The sequence below is a fragment of the Seriola aureovittata genome, chromosome 6 (genome assembly GCF_021018895.1).
Source record: "Seriola aureovittata isolate HTS-2021-v1 ecotype China chromosome 6, ASM2101889v1, whole genome shotgun sequence".
Lineage (NCBI taxonomy): Eukaryota > Metazoa > Chordata > Actinopteri > Carangiformes > Carangidae > Seriola > Seriola aureovittata.
The window spans coordinates 4,327,108-4,350,437 of NC_079369.1; the positions used below are offsets into that span (position 1 = coordinate 4,327,108).

General features: G+C 40.4%; 2 protein-coding genes across 2 annotated transcripts; both read left to right on the forward strand.

Annotated features, from left to right (window-relative positions):
• Positions 1-122: 122 nt before the first annotated feature.
• Positions 123-12,660, forward strand: lrrc8c (leucine rich repeat containing 8 VRAC subunit C). The gene is made up of 3 exons (XM_056378508.1): positions 123-247; positions 4,212-4,354; positions 8,464-12,660. The coding sequence occupies exons 2-3, from the start codon at positions 4,217-4,219 to the stop codon at positions 10,708-10,710; spliced, it is 2,385 nt and encodes a 794-aa protein (XP_056234483.1). The 5' UTR covers positions 123-247; positions 4,212-4,216; the 3' UTR covers positions 10,711-12,660.
• Positions 12,661-12,785: 125 nt separating this feature from the next.
• lrrc8db (leucine rich repeat containing 8 VRAC subunit Db) lies at positions 12,786-21,559 on the forward strand. The gene is made up of 2 exons (XM_056378507.1): positions 12,786-13,592; positions 15,615-21,559. The coding sequence occupies exon 2, from the start codon at positions 15,617-15,619 to the stop codon at positions 18,170-18,172; it is 2,556 nt and encodes an 851-aa protein (XP_056234482.1). The 5' UTR covers positions 12,786-13,592; positions 15,615-15,616; the 3' UTR covers positions 18,173-21,559.
• The last annotated feature ends 1,771 nt before the right edge of the window (positions 21,560-23,330 follow it).

The window sequence follows — 23,330 nt, forward strand, 5'->3', positions numbered from 1 at the left end:
GATTCTTCGGTTCACCAGGCTGAAGAGGCAAATGAGAAATAGTACCTAAAGTGTGTGTCTGGGCTCCTTCAGGAGTCCACGCCCCTGAGGCTGACAGCAGCTTCATGCCTGCATGCTCTGTCCGAGGATCCGGGAAGGTTGGCGGACTGGAGCAGAAGGGGGACGGCGCACATCATGATCCGAAACCTCATCGCATGAGAAGCCGTACCGCTCAGATCCTCACGTCCAGCTCTCATCTAAAAGAAAGGTAAATCACAAACATCGGAATGATCTTGACACAACAGAGAACATGTTACGATACAGAGAACAATAGCGTAAAACGCAGTCGGCGGAGCGTCTCACCAAACTAGTTTACACTCAGGATTACCGTTAACCTCGTGCCGTTTATATTATAGTGAATATGTATTAGTTTGTGTCCACGAGGCTGAAATCCGCGTCCGAAGCGATCAACTCTCAGTCGCAGCAGTGCACCCCTACATTCAGGCTACCCCCAGTTGTTAAGGTCGAACTCAACCGGATGACTTATTGATGCTTTGTGCCGATCACAGGATGAATCACAGCTGTTGTGACTGTGTTAGCACTTTTACTGGAGCGTCTATATATTCAATGTAAAGTCTACTAAAGTGTGCCTTTTTTTTTTTTCTTTTTTTCTTCTTCTTCTGCAATGCGGGTGGTTTTTTTCCATATCCTTAACGAGACAGGACTTTTTGTGTTCCTGGGGCTGGGTGTGTTCCAAACATGTCTGTTTTTGGATATCTGGGATTCAGGCAAATTTCCTGTCAGGAAGGGACAAGGATATGGCCTGGTCAGCCCAACTCAATGGCTGACTCATCCAGTGGAAGACAGGATTTTTCCTAAGTAGCTATTACTAACTGTGGGCTTCAGATACTGACCCAAAAGCCTCTTTACTCCCCTTTTCTCTCAGCTATTTATTTAGTTTTGTCATGAATCCCATTATTGTGACAGCCAAATTACAAAAAAACAAACCAACTAACTAATTTTCTCACTCGTCACTTTCGATATCAAGCCATGTAAATAGCTTTGATCTTATTAGGCAAAGTTCACTAATTTTTTATTTATTTGTTTATTTTTTTACCTTAACCTTAAAGGGGCCTCAGAGTTAACTCAGCTTTCAGCTTGAGACTTGTAACAGAAATCCTGCTTTATGAACTGGAGGTGTGTGGTTCGAAAGAAGTGGGTGTTTGGGAGGCAGGAAGGATCTCATTTAAAACGCCACAGAGTTGCGTTATGTGAAAAGCAAGATCCAGTGTTTTTGGAGCACTGATAAAAGTCGGGATATTTTGACCCTTTTGATTCTTTATTATTCTATGTAATCTGGTTCTTGTGAGTTCTCCTCTTTAGGGAAGTGCTTTTTTTTTGACAGAAACTGTAGACAGAGGCAGGAAAGGCAGAGAGAGAGAGAGAGAGAGAGAGAGAGAGAGGGGGATGACATGACGCAATGGTCCCAGTTAGGACTCCACTCACACTCTGCCAGGTGAGCTACCAGGACGCCCCATAGAAGTTCAACATTAAATTGCTGGAGTACCCCTTTAATACGATAATAAGATGAGGGAGTTTGTTTTTGGCGAGGCCACAGCCCTGAAAAATTACCTCTCAAAAGAACTTTTCCCTACCCTTCAAATCAACACTAGTAAAAGTTAATAAACCATAATTTAATAATATTCAAGAACAGTAGAAGTCGCACATCAAAATGTACTTAAATACTCAAACTCAAATATCAAAAGTAGAAAGTACACATTATGCCAATAGCTGCTTTCAGAGTGTCAGAAAACAGTACGTTATAATGCAGGATTTGTATTACTGATGTATTAACGCATTTTAATGTTGCAGCTGGTTGAAGTGAATTTTCTCATCTACCGATTTTATCTGCAAGAGGTTCCCAACCCTATTATGGTGCTAATTACTGTGATCTTGGCACAGTCCATGCTGCAATTTCCCTCATCTCTCCCTGCCTTGCCCCAAACAAAAATATACAGATTCTGAACAAAGTTATCACTCGGTCCTCAGTCAGGCCTTTCACTGTTCAGCACTACATGAAATCTGTGTGAGGGCAGTTGGTCCGGTTGATAGAAAAACGATGATGTTTGGGAACCCCTGACATACGTCGAGTTTATGTTCAGCATGTAAAATCCTAATCTTCAAAGGAACTGGAGACTAAAGCTGTCAAATAAATTTAATAGATTCAAATCTCCATTTTACACTCTGAAATCTTGTGGGGTAGAAATATGAAGTAGGACAAAAGTAGAAAATACTCAGTTCAAGTTCAAACACTTCTTCACAGCGAACTCTGAGAACGATCCCGCACACCATTGTTTCCAAATACAGATGATGAACGTTGTATTTCTTCATTTTAATAAACAAAATTCCACTGAGACGGATAGTTGTATCTGCACAGCTAAATACAACAAGAGCTTAGAGATAAAAAATGTGTTTTATAGTTTGGCTGAACTGACCCTTTAAAGTCAACAGATCAGTGTAAACATCTCCTGAATGGCTGCCCTCCGTCCTTCATGATGCTATGACACTGAGATGGGAGAATCAATCAAGACGGTTCTGTGTGAAAAAAACTGAATTGAACTATCAAAAATAAGATCTTTCTAAAAGCCCCTAGGCTTTCAGTAAACAATGCAAAAATACCTTACAGCTAAACTCATTAATAAAGGACCAAAGTTTTAGTGTAGATGTTTTCAGCTATTGCCAGCACCTGTCTCTTTGGCACTGTTACAGTCTCGCACCTTGTAGACTATTCAGTACACCTGCTTAGACTTTTAGACACACAGACTGTTTTTCTTGTGTGTTTTAATACAAAACTCACCAGTGTTTAAACAGAATTTTCATCACCGAGGCCTTTTCATTTAAATGACACTGCAGCTGATCGACTGCCAGACTGGTATTGGAAACAGGACACTTGCAGCTGTAGTGTGCATTTTATAGAAGGTGACCACACGCAATGCGAGCAGATAGCAGCATCAGGAGCACACCACTATTTCATGCTGCTGCTGTTAACAAAGGCAGGTTTTTAATAATGGTCTTTTAAGAGATGAATTGCTTCAGGAGCTTGCTGTGTGTAAACCACCAGAGGGCTGAGATCTGGTTTTCGTCAGCGGTCGTGTTCATTAATCACCAGGTGTGAAGCCGTTTTACAAATACGCGTCTTGAACTATGACGTGAATGTCCAAACACTTGTCGCAAGCTTTACAGAATGAGTCAGTTTATTTAGTCTTACGTGGGCACTGGCTTTTAAATGATTACATTTCTAATGTGGATAATGTTGAAGCTCCGCTAGAGAGGGAGGAAACACTCTGTATTTTACTGGGCTCTGTTTTCCACTGGGCTGATATCAAAGGGAACAAAATGAAAAAGTTAAAGAGTTTTCTTTTTCACAGTCACACTGCCAACATGTAGATGTTTAGCAGGTATTATGTTCACCATAGTTTACGCTGAGGCTCATGGGAATGTCATTATTTGTGGTGTAGTCCCCGAACCTAAACCACCATTTAGGTCGTTTGTCCCTACCCTCGGATACAACCCATAGTGACAGGTGTACCGGACCCTCTGTCGTCATGGTAACAATAATACAACCTGCAGACATACTGGAGCTTTGTTGTCATGGTATGGTGGTGGAACGGTCAAGGTTTGTTTCGGTTTAGGGACAAAAACTACTCAATTGGGTCGAGGACACGATCGTGGTTTGTGTTAAAATAAGTACTTACTTAAGGTTAGAGGACCTTTGTTGTCATAGAGACAATAATAAACACTTGGCTGTTGGTTGTGGCTTGGTCATGGATATAGGATGCTTTCACACAGGAATATGAACGGTGGTTTCCTGTGTGAATTGTCAATCCATCATCCGCCCCAACCTCCTCTGAACGTTTGATTGATTGAACGGTTGACTGGCATGTGATTCGTTTGTGCAGATATTTGGGCTCAAACCAAAGTATTGGACAAGCTGAAAATGTGACCTGTCGATGGCAATTGGTGACAAATGGAGGGTTTTGCCCAAGTGAATACAATTCAACCTCAGCGGGAACGTTCAAACGCTCGACTGTTCTGAGTTGTTATAAACCGGAATATCCTTTATACTGAGATGAATAATGTAATATTTCAACCCTCCATGGCCAAATCATTTACCCATTGTACTGACTGAAGGTCATGTGGGCTAATTTTGCTTTGTTTTGTTTCTGTCACAGGCATCATGATTCCTGTGATGGAATTCCGGCAGTTCTCTGAACAGCAGCCAGCGTTCAGGGTCCTGAAGCCATGGTGGGATGTGTTCACCGACTACCTGTCTGTAATCATGCTCATGATCGGTGTGTTTGGATGCACTCTTCAGGTCAGTAACACCGTGATGTCTCTACTTGAGAGAACAGGATCTACTACAGGCTCAAAGTAGGGTCAATAAGACTCTGGGCTTGTAAAGTGATGTTCACAAATAATTCCAAAATTTGTAGATGTACATCAGCCTTTGTAAAACCTGTAAAATAAGTCTGCATGAGAAGTTGAAAATTTGTTGAAAAGATTCGTATTTGTGAAAAGAAAATGAGACTGAATAAAATCTGTGAAATGATATCAGTGGTGAGGTAACTGAAAAAGACTGGGGAAGACTGGTATTTTGTGAACGTCTGTGTACAGATACGAAGTAGAAAACTGCATGTAAATCTCAGCTGTGTGTGACGCTGTAATTACAAGTGTGAATTCCGACTCTGTCGTTACACCTGAATCTGACTGGGTTATTGACTCTCCGATCAGAAAGCGGAGCCCGATCTGAGGGCAGGTGTTTACCTGAAAGATGTGGTAGATTTTTTAGATGGACAACAAGCACTGGCTCTTCCACGGCCGGGGTTGTTTTTCATAGATACACAGCACAATAAATCATCAAATATAATTAAACCCACCTGGACCACAGAAGAGTCCACCTCGTCGTCCATCTTCAAAATCTAAAAAAACCACAGATGTGAACAAAATAACTTCTTTGTTCACAGTGTCTTTGTGTGACGTGCCTTGAGATAACGTATGTTGTGAATTGGCGCTTTACAAATAAAAATTGACTTGACTTGACATCACCACTGATATCATTTGTTTGCACATTTCATTCATCTACTGATAAATCTTTTCTACAACTACGGACGTTTTCTGCACATGCACAAACTTCTCGTGCAGATTTATTCTACACGTTTACAAAGGTTGATCTACGACAACACACTTTGGGATTATTTGTGAACATCACTTTACAAGGTCGAAAGAGTGCTAACCCTAATTTGAGCCCGTGCACTACAGTCGCGTGTTGTTTTTGGAACGGCTCGTGCTGCGTGTTTCCCCTTCAGAACCATAAACATGTCTTTGTTAGTAAAGGAGAAGTGTACTGCAGCTCATGCACGCTAATGTAACATGAGTTTGAACTGCAGCATGTTTATGAGATTAAAAAAAAGGAGCTGCACTACAATTTCTTTTCATTAAACCTAGACTAATTGAAACTACTAGAGCAGGATCTATGATGGAACATTACTGCTCTGCCTTCTGCATTGGCTCCGGCTCAAAACCACTGAGTCCCTGCTTTTACAACCCGGACTGTAAGCAGCAAAGGAAGCATTCAGGCCATCAGGAGTGTAGCAGTGGAAACATTTACCCACCCAAGCCCCTTTTAGTAAACACTAGATTCCAAGCTCCTGTGGCCGGGAGCTTGACTTGTGCCTCTGTGTGCAACGGGAATGCTTTCTGGCCGTGTGGCTGAGTAAATCCTGGAACTTATATCAAAACATTTTTGAAAAAACTGTTAACAGGATATTTAGTGGATAGAGTGTGGGAGCAGCCATTGTTTCCCAGTCTCACTATACCAATGTTTGGACTTTATGTGATGTGTGTAAATGGGGTCAGCAATTAATTTTGTAGCCAGGTTTACTTTATAAGTCAGAGCGTTGTCAACTACTACTTCATGGCCTGAAACAATAATCTCTGCACTTAGAGTTAGAGAGAGAGAGAGAGAGAGAGAGAGAGAGAGAGAGAGAGAGAGATGTTGTTTGTAAAATTCTGCAGATCAGCTCTTCAGAGATTTCAGCTGACCTGACTTTGCATTTGAATCTGTGATGTGCCGCAGCACAACTACATTCCCTTACTGCAGTTATAATGTTATTCTGTACTCATCACCAATGTCCTTTGTGCACATTTACATACTGCAGTAGTTTCAGATCATGTTACCTACCTTGTTCAGCAGCTAAACAGAGAGCACAACATATCTGCCCCTCAGGCTGCTACTAAATTAAAGTGCCGACTTCCTGTTATTAGCATTGCGGAGTCAAATAGCTGCTGTTCATGATTTACGTTACAAATAAACATCAAAGGCATTTGTTGTTTACCAACGTGTGGCCAATATTCAGCACATTTACATATACTGTGAGAACCAGGTTCCTTGGAGGGATCAGGTTACACACATAATCAGAGACTGGCTCATATGCATTGTAATAATGTGGTTACTGTAAATTGGTCTATACATTCAGCAACTTCATCTTCCTAGTGACTTTATTTGAAAGAACACAGGAATTCTTGCACAGTTCTCTCAGTCAAAACACATGAAACAAAGAAAGGGTTGAGGGTTTACAAAGAAACACATCAGGGTCATCTACAGTCTACAAAATTTTTTTGTAAAAATGCCTTAATATGCAGTATAATATATACAGTGGTGTGCTGTGGTGTATGCTCAAGTGATGCTCAAGCACATGATCCAGGTTGTACAGGTTTCACCAGGTGGCAGTGTTGCATTTAGATTGACCATGGGTCATTAAAGGTCATGCTGGTACAGCAATGTTGTGAAACATTATGCAAACCAGAATGGTATTAAGTAGAGCTCAAACAATCCTGCACACGTCTGTCAGATCCAGATTATTTTATACTGTAGATCTGTGCCGAACTGCACAAAGTCATAGATCTAAACACTAAAAATAAACATGCCTGATTCTTTTACTTCAAGATCCAACATTATTTCCTGAGAAACTGTCAAAAGTCTAACAATGTTAAGGAAAGTGATAAGAAAGTTCCTGGATCCGCCCTTATGACCGGATTCGCACCAAAGTGTAATTTGGGCTTTTTGTGTAATCCTGCTGACAACCAAACAAACCAACAAACAAGCAAGACAAGGGTGAAAACACAACATTCTTGGCAGAGGTAAGAAGTCCCTGAATGCTTTGATAATTTGAGTGTGTGTGTTAGGGGTTAGGTGAAGTACTTTGAGTTTAGATGGCCTGTGGGCTTCTGCTGAACCTGCTGTGCTGTGGTCTGAGTGTGGTCTGGGATGCCTCAGGTTGTATTTAGTGCTCCGCCGGTGTTGTTACCAAACCACACAGTAACTCTTTGACTCAGTTCAGTAAACAGATTTCTCTCCAAGCCCCAATACTTGAAGCGATTCTTACTTATTTTACACGCTGCGGTGATGCAATATGCTCCTTCTTGATTTTTTTTTTCTTTTTATTTGCAGTCAGGAGAGGACAGGCCGGGTAGTGCTCTCACTACAGAGCCTGGCCTCTTCTCCACGTGCCCTTACTGTCCAACTGAATTGAACAAATAATCAAATGTCCTTTAATAATATATGTTTTAAATGCAATTAACGTTCATACCACTTCTCTGCTGTCACAGCCGTTCTTTCCATGCCTGTAGTCACTGCCATGTGCTGTTTATAAAACCAATTACATGTATACAGGGCGCATAAATCATCTTTCTCCAGGAAAAATCCCCATATAAATCAGGTTTGTCTAAGTGGGCCTTCAGAGCGAAAACAGTTCTGACTTAAAGTTTGAGTAACAGATCAATACAAGTGAAAACTTATCAGACACCAAAACACTGCAGTGCAGGTTATAACACCACGAGGAAGGTTTCAGGTTTTCAAGGAAATCAACTTTCTGGTCAATGAGAGCAACCCGGTTACTTAAGGGCATGTTCAGTATATCATAGACGTAGCCTACTATAAGTATTGGATACTGGACTCCAAATTAGGTTCCGTTCACTCATATTAGAATTTCTCACTGGATGCATGAGCCAGAAAAGTTTTCTAGCTTCTGGGTTTGTTTATGTGCATTGGTGTTTCTCCTGCTGGCCCCATCTGCACATTCCCGCTCAGCCCATAATCTTTGGGATGATGTCAGTATTTGCAGTTATAGGTGTTCCTTCAAAAGTTTTATACATGTCACTTTAATAATGACACTGCTCACCGACCTGTTGTTGCTTGAGCTCCAGGCAGAAGCCTGAGACAGAAGATATAAAAAAACATTGAGATGGTTTTTGGAACTTAAACCACAAATATATCTTCTTATGGATATCAAGACTTTAAATAAAACATATCTAAAGTGTAAAATATGGGATCTTTAATACATGCAGATTGTTGTCTCACAGTGTCTGAATATATATTTTAAGTAATTTTAACATTTTTTTTGTTCTTTTTACATTTCGTTTTAGGTAATGCAAGACAAGATCATATGCCTTCCTCAGAGAATGTCATCGCCTTCAGAGAACACAAGTGAAGTGGAACAGAGGACGTTACACCTGCAATCCAATATATCGGCTGTGACCAGCGAAATGAAAGGCCTGAAAACTGATCTGGATCTTCAGCAGTACAGTTTCATCAATCAAATGTGTTATGAGAAGGCTCTACATTGGTATGCCAAGTATTTCCCCTATCTGGTTCTCATACACACCTTGGTTTTCATGGTGTGTAGTAACTTCTGGTTCAAATTCCCTGGCTCGAGCTCTAAAATAGAGCATTTTATCTCCATGCTTGGCAAGTGCTTTGACTCTCCTTGGACCACACGAGCTCTGTCAGAGGTGTCCGGAGAGAATCCTGAAGAAAAAGACAGTAAAAAGACTGGTACTTTTAGGTCCAACATCGCTGTGGTGCCCGGAGAAGCTAGTTTGGAGAAGACACAGTCCCTCCGGTCTATCCCAGAAAAGATTGTAGTTGAAAAGCCATCTGCAAGTGTTCTTGATAAAAAAGAGGGTGAGCAAGCTAAAGCTCTTTTTGAAAAGGTTAAGAAGTTCCGTTTGCACGTGGAAGAAGGAGACATCCTCTACCTTATGTATGTTCGGCAGACAGTGTTCAAGGTGTTCAAATTCCTCTTAATCATTGTCTATAATAGTTCTCTAGTGAATAAAGTAAGGAACAGAGTACGTTGCGAAGTGGAGATCCAGGACATGACGGGCTATAAAGAGTTTGAATGTAATCACACTATGGCTCATCTTTTTTCTAAGCTTTCTTACTGTTACCTGTGTTTAGTGGCTGTCTACGGATTGACAAGCCTCTACACCTCCTACTGGCTGTTTTACCGCTCACTGAAGGAATACTCCTTTGAGTATGTGCGACAGGAAACAGGCATCAATGACATCCCCGATGTGAAGAATGACTTTGCTTTCATGCTGCATATGATTGATCAGTATGACCCGCTGTATTCTAAAAGATTTGCAGTTTTTTTATCTGAGGTCAGCGAGAACAAACTGAAGCAGCTCAACCTCAACCACAATTGGACTGCTGAGAAATTGCGTCAGAGACTCCAGACTAATGCCAACAACAGACTTGAACTTCAACTGTTCATGCTCCCTGGGTTACCTGACACTGTCTTTGAGTTGACGGAGCTGCAGTCGCTCAAGCTTGAAATCATCAACAATGTCACCATCCCTGCCTCTATTTCTCAGCTGGAGGACCTTCAGGAGCTGTCTCTTTACCAATGCTCTTTAAAGTTGCACACAACAGCTACCTCCTTCCTCAAAGAAAACCTGAAAGTGCTTCGCGTGAAGTTTGATGATATCAGGGAACTTCCGCACTGGATGTACGGCCTGCGCAACTTGGAGGAGCTCTATCTCACCGGATCACTCAGCCCCGATGCCTCTAAGAACATAGTTCTCGAGTCGCTGCGGGAGATGAAGTGTTTGAAAACTCTCTCCCTTAAAAGTAATTTGACCAAGATACCCCAGTCGATAGTGGATGTTTCCAGCCACCTGCAGCGGCTGTACTTACACAATGATGGCTCTAAACTAGTAATGCTCAACAACCTGAAAAAGATGGCCAATCTGACTGAGCTGGAGCTAGTGCGCTGTGATCTGGAACGCATCCCGCATGCAGTCTTCAGCCTGACAAATCTGCAAGAGCTTGATCTGAAAGAGAATAACATTCGCTCAATAGAGGAGATCATCAGCTTCCAGCATCTCAGAAAACTCATTTGCCTTAAACTTTGGCACAATGGCATCATGTACATCCCAGAGCATATCAAAAAGCTCGGCAGCCTTGAGCGCCTCTACTTCAGCAACAACAAGATCGAGATATTGCCTTCGCACCTGTTCTTGTGCAACAAGCTGCGGTACCTGGACCTGTCCAACAATGACATCCGATTCATCCCTCCAGAAGTTGGAGTCCTTCAGAGCCTACAGTATTTCTCTGTCACGTGTAACAAAATCGAAAACCTACCAGATGAGCTCTTCTTTTGCAAAAAGCTCAAAACACTAAAGCTTGGCAAGAACTCGCTGTCCATACTCTCGCCAAAAATCTCCTACCTAGCTCTACTGACACATTTGGAGCTCAAAGGCAATCACTTTGAGCTCCTGCCACAAGAGCTTGGTTGCTGTCGTGCTTTGAAGCGCAGTGGCCTTATAGTGGAAGACACACTGTTTGAAACTCTGCCTTCAGATGTCAGGGACCAAATGAAGGCTGAGTGAGATGCCTTATTGTAGCCACAGTGCCTGCTGTTTGTTCTGTCTACCAATTCAGAGACTTTGTTTTGTATTAACTCATTACCATATTTAAGTATTACACTAGTGTTAAAAAAGAACAAAAAAACTGTTGTTTTTCCAGTTTCCTTGAGGGAGGGGAAACTTTCTTGTTTGTATATTGTCACATAGAGTGTGGCTCTACAGGGGTGTTTGTTCTGTTGTTATTAAGTTTTGACATTTTATGCAGCCATGAGTCCTTCTAAAAAGGAATAATTAGGCATTTTGGGAAATACTTAATACACTTTAGATCAAAAGACTTATATCTGTAGATTAAACATTAAGTCACAACCAGTGGGTGATTAGCTTAGCACAAAGACCAGAAGCAGGAGGAAACAGCTCGGCTGGTTCTGTCCAAATATGAAAAATACACCTACTAACACATCTGAAACTTACTAATTAACATGTCGAAGATTGTTTGTTTAATCTATATGAGAACCAAAATATAAAAATGAGAGGTTGTGGTTTTTCTGCCAGGGGTCTCCAACCTTTTTTTTACTCTGAGAGCTACTTTGAGAAAATAAAAGGGGCTGAGAGCTCCTCATGTCTGATATTACTGGTCACATTTATTGACATATCGTATCAAAACACTCACAGTGATCTCCAAAACATCATTTCACAAATATCAATATCCAAATCTCACAATTTGTACCAAAAACATCCGAAACTCAAGACATCACATCAGTGTCAATTTTTGCGTCAACAATCTGAGTCATGATTCAGTCAAACCTGAGCACACAGACATGATAACACCACTGCACAAAAATGTCCATAACTGCTTAGAAATCAGAGAAAAAAGAAGCTCCTGAGTCGGTGATCCAGTGTTAGTTGTCGGTGCATCCAAAGGAACAAACAGGAACTTAAAGTAGCTAATTCAGTACACTTCATTTCCTGAAATGTAAACAAACATGGGTTAAAAACAAAACACAGAGGTCAAGTTGAAGCCCACAGCGTAACTCACTTAATCCATGGCAACATATTTCCTGTTTCTTGGAAAAGTTTAGTTTATATCTGTTCTGTTATCTGGAAGAGCTTATCCCTGCTGTATGTCGCCTACGGCATATCAAACAAACTTGACAGTGTAACTCATCTGACAACTGACAAATAATTATTCTGTGTTGAAGGGGGTGGGTGTGTCTGTGTATTTGAATTAGTTGCATTTGGAGTAGATTTCTACTGGGGAAAGTTGTATTGCATGATATGCATCCATGAGCTACTGGTAGCTCACAACCACATGTTGGAGACCAGTGTTTTATGGGGAGTTGCATGCTGGACTATTTTTGGCCTGGTGCGTTGAGTTCCTGGTGTCTCTTAATTGATGAGTTTTCAGGTGCTGCTTGACAGATTTTTTTTTTTTTTCTTTTACAAACATTGGACGGAGCCAGGCTAGCTAACCAAACAGGCTGCTAGCCCAGGTGTAGCTTCATATTTAGCATACAAACATGGGAGTGGTACCAATCTTTTCATCTAACTCTTAGTAAGAAAGCAAATAAGCATATTTTCCAAAATGTCCTTACAGCACATTTTCTTTCAGTGCCACATAAAAACCATTGAATAACTGAATGTAAACCAAAACTGAAGACCTCACTTAAGTTTAGGCTAGTAGCCTTATGCTGTATTGTAGTGTTGCCCTTATAAAATCCTTTAGTTTCTTCAAGAGACTGTTAGCTAATATGGACAACAGCAGGGGGACATGCAAAAAACGAAGGGTATATCTTATATAAGTACACGTGACACCTTGTCAAAACAATACTGTATTGTAGAAAGATGACACTTTAAAGTGCATTAAAATTAAAGGATTGTGTCATACTGGTGTTTTTCTTGCTGCCTATACGAATGTATTTTTTTTTAACAGTATTTTTTATGTTGTTGATGAATAAAATTGGATTTATTTGTGGATGCAAGTTCTTAGGTTGGAATTTCTGAATGCCTACTTTCAACAAAAAAAATCCTTTACTGAAAAATGACAGACACCATTTATTTAATCCGACTAATGGTGCATTACCATTAAAGTAACTTAGTTGATAGAAAAATAATTCAAGGTCAATCTTTTCTGTGACTTGATATCAGAAAGATTTGACTGCACTGTGGATGACATGTTGTGGGATATCACATGCTGACTGATGAGGATTAATGAGGCAAAGGAGATTAGTCTATTATTATGCCTGCAAAGACACCAAGAACAAAATAGGTGGTTTGAAGCATCTATAACAAGATGAAACTGCTAAAAGTACCAAAGCTGTTGAGGGGAAAAGCAGAAACAGTTCAGCATGTTACCTGAAAAATAGAGATTGCACTACATTTTTTTTTTTTTAATCATTTAATATAATAACAAAAGAAATGTGATATAACTTTAAATTACACCTTTTTGCACTTTTACAACGGTCCCTAACTTCAGTGGATCCATCGTCACATTTACTGTTAACTCGTGCAAGGTTTCCAATTAGCTTTATTCTGCACATCATCAGCTGTTGCTCAGAAGGAAAAAAAAAACAACACCAGGCGACACAATCCTGCACACTAGCCTACAACATAACTGTTGTCAATGGATGACCATTACGAGACGCACTGAGGATGCGATTGTGTGAATAATATCAAACCGAGTACATCTCCAGCAGCTGGTGCTGTGTCGCCAGTCAGAGGCAGAGGACCCGACCATCTGAAGCAGGGTGGGGGTAGTCAGCTAAGCTGCTTACAGCCCGGCCAGCAGGCCTACGGTTGAACTGATGCGAAGAATGGACGGATTCATCACCGCGGCGAAACATGGCATGTAAGAAGAGGCGTTGTTCGGTACCGCTGTCATCGACATAACTGGATCAGAACACCTGAAGGTGCGTATCTGTGCGTTTGAATGGAGGTCCTCGTCTAGGTTGCTGGAAGGTCCACAAATATAAACGCAAATGCTCTGGCTTAGTAATGTTAGCGGGCTACATAGCGGAGTGAAGAATTAATGGGCTCGGGTACAGGGTAACGGTCAAACTGGTAGTGAATATTTTTTTTAATGTAACCTGAACGGGTCGTGATTTGTTTTACGGAGCCCTGATTTAGTGTTGCGTTTAAAGGCTTCACGGACATCAGGTCCACCTCTTGTTTTTGTGTCCGTGGATGCGTCTCGCTGTTGCAGCCGGTCTCAGCCTGCTCTGCAGCCGCATTGACAATAGTGACCTTCATGTTGTCAGCACACACACTCACACACACAATAGAATTGAGTGGCACTGGCAGCAAAGATATAATATTATAACGGTTAACGTTTTTTTTGTTTGTTTGTTTTTATAAATAACCTACAATGAATACACTTTGATATGTAGGCCGAGTTTTACATGATATAAATACATGTCACAAATAACCATTATGATAGTGACTACATGTGGTGGTGGGGAACATGATTTTCAACTCTGTGGAAGTAGAATCCTTAGCAGTAAATTATATGTAGAAAATAATGCTGCACAGAACAGGAGTGTTAGGGATGATTCAGGCTTCATTTGGTCTGCTGCACAAAGGATTTGTGTTGCACATGGCATGCACTGTCTGCACAGACAATTCTTGTGCTGATGAGTGTCCCAGTTCAAGGCCAGCCTTCTCTCTAAATCCATAACAATCTGACAAGGCTTCCCTCTCTGAGCCTCCTCCAAATGAGCCTGGGAAACGCGGCCTTGTTAGAGGACACAAACAGTGCATTCTTCCCAGTCCTCAGTACCCCAAAATCAAATGTGCACTGATCGCATCCGGCCAGGAAATATAACTCTTACCGGGTTTGATATACATTAAGTCACCAGAATATAGAAACACCTTTATGATGTAATGCAATGCAATACAGTAAATGTACTGTGAATGCTAAAATACTGAAACTGTTCAGATTTTATTGAGACTTCCACTTCAGTAGCTCTCTTGATGTGTATTTTGAGGCTTCACTTTGTGTTGTGTTTGGGCTGTTTCAAGTATTTTGTCTGTTTGTTTGTTGCTTAAAGTTGGAGAATACATTAAATATTAGAGTTACATTACAGTTTAACGTCATCCAATGCAACACCATCACAAAGTATGGTGTCACTTAAAAATGTCAAGTGTTCAAACATTATTTATTAAAAGAGTGTTGCATTGCATTAAAGAGCCATTCTCTTTCTGAGTTGTCTTCTTTGTCAGTCAGTGTACATAAACTGGAACGATGAACAAGCCACTGCAGGATGTAAATAATGGATTATGATCAGACATATACTCTTTTGGTTCTGTCAGCACCCTGGATATGTTCTTCATCACTGCTGACAATCATTTACAAAACAGTATTTTGTATGTTGTATTTCGAAATTTAGGTTACATGGGAGATATTTATCATTATATGATGTTTACCACTTTGTCCCCCATCCAAGGGCAAATTCCTGGTAGTAAACATGAATATTTGAGACGTTATATTTGGCAAGGACTGCCACACACTATTAGTTTGGGTCACTGAGAGCACAGCAGTAGCAGTACAACAGTCTAATCACTGTTTGGGAGCTAAGCTAAAAGCTCTGTCCTGCATTAAAATATAATTATTTATATGAATTCACTCAAAATAACAAAAATAAATTGTACATGCTGTTGGTCACAGTGTAGGATAACTTTATTGGCCTCATTTAAGTTGAATAAGAGGATGAAAGACCCAGACATTTGGAAATTCAACCTCAAAAGAGAATCTACTTTACTCCACAAAGGTAACTTAGAGGTGCCTGTGCCAAAGCCTACTTGTGAGATAACATACACAAACCTTCCTTTCCAATATTATCATTAGGAGAGATTATGTGGAAACAATTTAATAGTTTGGTGAAATTACAAAAAAACAATCATTGCATTGTGTTAATGTGCATTCTCTGTTGCAGGAATGTTCACCCTCACAGAAGTAGCCTCCCTGAACGACATCCAGCCGACTTATCGAATACTGAAACCATGGTGGGATGTCTTCATGGATTATCTTGGCATTGTCATGCTAATGTTGGCCATATTTTCTGGAACCATGCAGTTAACTAAAGACCAAGTGGTTTGTCTTCCCATTCTGGAACAAACTCCAGAGGGGGCTGGGGGCTTCTTGAACCCCCAACCACCAGAGACAGCTGATGGTTTCTGGAACAAAGAAAGCGCCATCGGGGAGCAAGCTGCTCCTCTAATGGCTAAAAGGCCTCCTGACAGCATTGCACCTACAATTCACTTCACACAGCCGGCTACTTTTGGGCAGCCCCAGCCTACAGGCGTCAGAACCAAGCTGGATTTTCAGCAGTATGTTTTTGTCAACCAGATGTGCTACCATGTTGCCCTTCCTTGGTATTCCAAATACTTCCCGTACCTCGCTCTTATCCACACTATTGTATTAATGGTCAGCAGCAACTTCTGGTTCAAGTACCCAAAGACAAGCTCCAAAATAGAACATTTTGTTTCCATACTTGGGAAATGTTTCGAATCCCCTTGGACTACTAAAGCACTGTCTGAGACCGCTTGTGAGGACTCGGAGGAGAACAAGCAGAGACTGGCCGGCGCCTCCTCCCTCCTGAAACATCTGTCCACAAGCAGCGAGGAGGGCAGTCCGAACCAGTCTGCCCCGGTGCTGACTAAATCTGGGGTCACGTTTTCTGCTGAAAAGCTTGTGAGTGAAATTCCCTCTATGACCATACTGGACAAGAAAGACGGTGAGCAAGCAAAGGCCTTGTTTGAAAAAGTACGGAAATTCCGCGCCCACGTGGAAGACAGTGACTTGATTTACAGGCTGTATGCCATTCAGACAGTCATCAAGACAGTCAAGTTCATTTTGATCCTTTGCTACACAATGACATTTGTTGCCTCTATAGATTTTGACCATGTGTGTGAGCCCGAAATAAAGCATTTGACTGGATACGCTAAGTTCCATTGCACACATAACATGGCTTTCATGTTAAAGAAGCTCCTCGTCAGTTACATTGCTATCATATGTGTTTATGGCATTATCTGTATATACACACTGTTCTGGCTTTTTCGGCGACCACTGAAGGAGTACTCCTTTGAAAAAGTCAGAGAGGAGAGCAGTTTCAGTGACATTCCCGACGTCAAGAATGACTTTGCGTTCCTCCTCCACATGGTTGATCAGTATGATCAGCTGTATTCTAAGCGTTTTGGGGTTTTTCTCTCAGAGGTGAGTGAAAACAAACTTCGGGAGATCAGTCTGAACCACGAGTGGACCTTTGAGAAGTTACGGCAGCATGTAACGCGCAATTCTCAAGAAAAGCTGGAACTTCATCTTTTTATGCTATCCGGAGTGCCAGATGCTGTGTTTGATCTCACTGATTTGGAAATCCTTAAACTAGAATTAATCCCAGAGGCCAGGATAACAGCTAAAATTTCACAAATGATAAACCTCCAGGAGCTTCACTTCTATCACTGTCCAGCCAAAGTTGAGCAGACTGCTTTCATTTTTCTCCGCGATCACCTCCGGTGCCTTCATGTCAAATTCACAGATGTCGCTGAGATTCCTAGCTGGGTATACTTGTTGAAAAATTTAAGGGAATTGTACTTGGTTGGTAACCTGAACTCTGAAAACAATAAAATGATCGGACTTGAGTCTCTCCGAGACCTCAGACACTTAAAGATACTGCATCTCAAAAGCAACCTCACAAAGATCCCGACGAACATAACAGATCTGTCCCCGCATCTGATCGAGTTGGTCATTCATAATGACGGCACAAAGCTCTTAGTGCTGAACAGTTTGAAGAAAATGATGAATCTCGCGCAGTTGGAGCTTCATAATTGTGAGCTGGAGCGAATCCCCCATGCTATCTTCAGTTTGAGCAACCTTCAGGAGCTTGATCTAAAATCCAACAACATTCGTACCATTGAGGAGATCATCAGCTTTCAGCACCTCAAGAGACTGACGTGCCTCAAGCTTTGGCACAACAAGATCATCACCATTCCACTGTCAATTAGCCACGTCAAAAACCTTGAGTCACTCTATCTCTCACACAACAAGCTTGAGTCTCTACCCTCTTCGTTATTCACCCTCCTCAAGTTGAGGTACCTCGATGTTAGCCATAACTCCGTCGTGGTAATACCACTGGAGGTTGGCTTCCTGCAGAACCTTCAACATTTTGCCATTACAGGCAACAAAGTTGAAGTAGTCCCCAAGCAACTGTTCAAGTGCACCAAACTGAGGACCTTATGCCTCGGCCACAACTGTATCTCCTCCATTCCTGAGAAAATTGGCCAGCTCTCACAGCTGGCGCACCTGGAACTGAAGGGAAACTGTCTGGATCGTCTGCCGGCGCAGCTGGGTCAGTGCTGCCTCCTCCGCAGAAGCTGCTTGATTGTGGAGGATCACCTCTTCGACTCGCTCCCTATGGAGGTCAAAGAGAGCGTCAATCAGGAGTCTAGTGTTTCTTTTACAAACGGGTGCAAGTGTCTAAGTGATGGGCGGTAGTCAGCCTGCATGGCATCAAATGTTGGGCATTTCATTTTTGTCTTTTCAATCATGCTGTTAGAAACAGTAGTGCAGGGTACAGTATTGGTACACTTGATGATGTTTTATCCACTTATACAGTGAACATACCACATCTCATACAAGGCTGGTACCACTGTAGAAATTTTAGATGAAAGATCATGGCTTGTGTCATGTCTACATTTTCACAATGTTTTCAGTTAATGTACGTTTACAATATCAGTTAAATCACTAAGCTTATATTTTTTACCTTTTGTATGCAAAATATCTACAGTCGACCTGCAGAAATTTGTATAATTTTCCCCTTTTTAAAGGAAGATGCTTTTAGCACCCAGGTGTCCGTCACCAATAATGTCATCTGCACCCTGGGTGGATAGCCAATGTGGCTATTTACACCCAGGTTTTAGGCTCTCCACTGGACCACTTCAATAAGTCACATGGGAGACGTTCTGGCAGAAAGGCTTTCTAACACATGCTTAATGTTGTGAAAGGGTCGATTTTAACCCATTTTCTTTTTCTAATCCTAATCAAGTAGTTTTTCAGCACTAAAAATAAGTAAATACCAACACGTGAGACACAAGTGTCAAACCTTGGTCTCCTGGGGTAAGTCATATGCTTGGCCCGTTCATCCACCACAACTTCCTCTCTATGTGGACTTTTTGGATCTTTATACTACCTCGCCTGACTTCCTAAAGCCTTTCTGCTATAACATTTAATAAGCACCTGATGGTGGCCGACACTTAGAACACCACCCGGCATATGGCGCTTATTAAATGGCACATTGCAGTGTGCCACTTAATTTGTGCCATCCTGGACCCCGTTTTTTAACAGCACAAAAAACAAGGCGCTTAAGGAGTAATTGGGCATTCCATACAGGTCTAAATAGCAGAATAGCTGCCATGTAACTATTTTCACCCGGGTGCAAATAGACACTTGTTTTTTTTTTTTAATCTGTGATTTTATTAGGTTTTCTTCAGATTAATTTGATACACTTGGTTCACTCAAATTATAATAAACTAGCAATGCAGTTAACTTAGATTTTATTCACCCCAAATTTTGTCTCCGGGTTTTCTGCCTTGGTGCACACAACAATAAAATATTCTATTTGAAAAAAATTAGCAGCAAAATGTTTCTCTAGAATCTGTGCCCCCCCCATTACCCTGGATCCTGAATTTTTATTACATCTTTACATCGCAGACATATTGTCTTATAACAGTGAAGTCTATGGATTATCCAGAGCACCCTGGATGTTGTTCACCGAAAGACATACTGCTGTTAAATTTTTTCAGTGTTGTGAGCACTTTCAACAAAATTACATTCCCCTCCATTGCCTTGGAGTAGGGCAAGAAAACTCAGAGACAGATATCTCAGAACTTGGACAAATAAATACAAAACTACCTGCATGGCTACATGCCACTAGAGATGGGTGAGAAAATAAATATATTAATGTGAAATTTGGGTGAACAGACCCTTTAAACAGGGTATTCATATATTTGTTATATATGTACAACCACTACAGTATAATGTACACCACAAACAAAAAATTGTGAAGTTCAGTGGTTCCCAACTGGTATGGCCTCAGGGTCCAAGACAGACATCAGGTCACACATAGAAACTCCGATTCACTATATTTCCATCCAACTATTTTGCATGCCAGAGGGTTCAGCCTCTTACCGTGAAGCAGCCTTGCAACCACCTAACTTCCCTTTTTAATTTTATTTCACAAAAGTAGCAACTAAAATGACTGTATGTACAACTGCTTAAAGTCCATAAAAAATTAAAATAACTTAAAATAATTTCAGTAGCAGTAACTATTTCAGGCTTACTGAGGGTACTGAAACTATTTTTGCAGCCCAAGTAAACAGACCTGATAAAAAGAACAGGGCTATACAACAGCTGCAGTCAGTCAGGAAATTATAGAAAAGAGAAGAAAATTGGTTTCAACCCACACCAGTTCTTCACTGCATGCTGTTTTTTTCCTTTTATTGTTCAGTGTTATTAAAACTAAGTTGAATGTACTTTGAGCCATATTTATGATCAGTCACTTATGGCGCATCGTTCTCTTCAGTGTCTATTATGAACAGCAGAAAGACCGCTACAGTCCAAAAATGAAAAGCAGGACCAGCAGAACCACTGGTTAACAGTGAGTGTACCGTAGTATTATTACAACCTTATGCATTCCAGTTTCAATAGAGAGATTTTCACGTTACACACTAAAATGATCATTTTCTCTACTTCTTGAAAAGTCATCAATCATGCCATTATTAAAGGAGTAGCCTGTAAATTTTTTCTTTCTTTTCTTACAGCCAACTTTTTACTTTTGCGCTCATGTTTTATTATGTTTGCTTCTTGTAATCGATATATTTATGTATTTCGTGGTGTGTTCCTTGTACGTATTCATTAACTCATCGTCTTATATCTGTTCTTCTCCCACCACAGCATTTTTTACAAAACCTGGTTTTAAAATGTTCTATAAATAAAGGAGTTACTATATCATACCACTATTATTACTACTATTCAAAGTTAGAAATTAAGCTAAAATTGCACTGCAATGCTGTTTTTGCACCAAAACAACATTTTGAAATATTCTGTATAATTACACAGTTGAACCTTGTTGCCTGAAATACGTGGCCATTTCAAACCCCATGAAAGGATTTTTTTTTTTTTGAAGAAATGTATTAATCGTTAAACACCAGAGTACCGACACATTCGTCCTCACTTAGCATACAAGTAACTGTATTGTCTGTAAACTGTATAATCAACATGCTGAACTCCTAAGTCCTCCTATTACAGCCTTTAACTGGGGTTTGTAAACATTGTCACCAATGTTATGTATGCACTACATTCACTGAAGTGTTTTTCCCACTTAGTGTGGAAGATAGTAATAGCCAGATGTATTTCTCTCCTTTTCTATGCTTTGTTATTATCAAAATTCAAAATTACAAATAATTTACTACAGAAAAAAACAGTCATGCATTTACAGCAGATTACATTTTTAAAGTTAGTGTATCAAGTTTGTAATTTAAAATGCTCTTAGTAAGCATATGCAGTTTTGCCAACACATCTTTGACCTATTTGCAAGAACAGCCTTACATTCTGTTTGGTTTCTGACAATTACAGGACGCAGTATGACACACAGTGCTCCTATCCTTCACTTCTTTGGGCAGTTCATTTGACACGATTCTTGTGAATGACTTATCATTTTACAAGGGTAGGATGACTAGGCCATTAGAACTGTGCTGTATTTCACAAAATATATTAAAATTTCTTTCACTGGCTGATGATGTGTGGCAATGTTTGTGTGCGTGTTGAGGGAAATCAACACATTTCACTGGAATAAATATGAATCAATAAATGCTAGTACTATGATCTTGATTTGAATTTTTTTTGTGATGGTTGCAACATTTTTTATTAAACAAACAGTACAGTATATTTCAAACTGAATGATACACAGGTCACAACTATGGTACGATCATGTGACATTTTCCCATTCTTTCGATCCAAAGCTACTGATAAAATCCATCACATGCATGTCATGTGTATAACATGAGACCAGAGAATGAGTGACGACGTAGACCTACAACTCAAGAATATCTCAATATTTCTCACTTCTTTTTTCTTCCAATAATATCAACTACAGATTGGTTTAGAATCGGTGAAGAGAATCCAGACTCAGATAAATTCCCGGACGATTATTTTACAAAAATCCTCTCAGTGAACTCAAAAAATACAGTATTGCTGTTGTATTGACAATTGATCAGTATTATATTATCACATTATCATATGAATTCTGTCGTGACAAACTGAATTTTCCCTCTCAGAATGTCATTATGTTCTCTTTCTCCAGATTTAAAGGAGGTTAAAACTGTAACACTAGCATGTGCTTCAATAGTTAGGTATGCCAGCATGTTGATTACTATTATAAATAACTGTATCCCAGTATACATGTGATGAAATTGTATTTGGTCCCAGACATGATTCACTCAGACTGCATCACCAGGAAAGCTTGTGGATGTTGCAGGAGAGTGTCTGAATGTTGAACTGCACACATCTCTTTGATACTGTTGCCCTCTGTTGGAATTAAATAGTGACTACATATTATAACACAGTTTAATTTCTGCTGCCACCGAGAGCCATGTTGAACAACACTGAGTTGGATATTCTGGGTTGGATATGAGCTAAATTGTTATTTATGTTTTCAGCTGCTAATACAGGTGATTGTTAGTAATTGATTAACCCCTTAACTTTCTGTAATTGTTGTAACTTGCTCTAACTTGAAAAGTAAGTGATTTTAATTAGGTGACTGAGATATTAATGGATATTTTCAAATACATACCGACCTACATGTGTTGACATCAAGGGCGTAGGTTTGCATACGGACGGTAGGGACATGGCCCTAACAATATTTTGGGAGGACAGACTCGTCCCTACCAATATTTGAGTGAACTCGTTCGCACTATGTTTGAAGTGAAGTCATATCAGATCAGTCCAGTGTGCCATCCAAGAGGCTGCGTCTCCAAGACAACCAATTTAGGCATTCTGGCATTTGACTGACTGAGAGGGTGGGGGCTGTCTGAAGGCTCTCGTCATGTGAGAACATCACAGTGGTAGCAAGCTAACCCTGGCTTCTGTCTTCTGTAGACTAGCAGTCAGGTTGTAATCAGGAATAAACCTAAAGTGGTGGAGATATGGAAGTATGAGTTTAATTTCTGTTGAAAAAATCCCATGAAAATGGCCCCATGAATACTATGACTTTTTTATACCTTACTATAGTATGACATTTTCAGGCCTAACTATACTATGATGTCTTTATGCCATTACTAGGCAATACTATGGCGTTTTTTATTGATTTACTAACATGCCTTTGTGGCTTCCTCCAAAATCCAAAGGTATACATTAGATTTATTGGAAACTTTACTTTACTTTCTACTGTGACCTTTTTATGCCTTACTACACAATGATTTGTTGATGAGGCGGCACAGTGTTTAAGTGGTTACACTGGCCGCCTCACAGTGAGAAGGATCTGGGTTCGAACCCTAAGACTGGGGCCCTTATATATATATATATATATATATATATATATATATATATATATATATTGTGTTATCAAGCATTAGTTATAGTTATAGAAAACTTCACT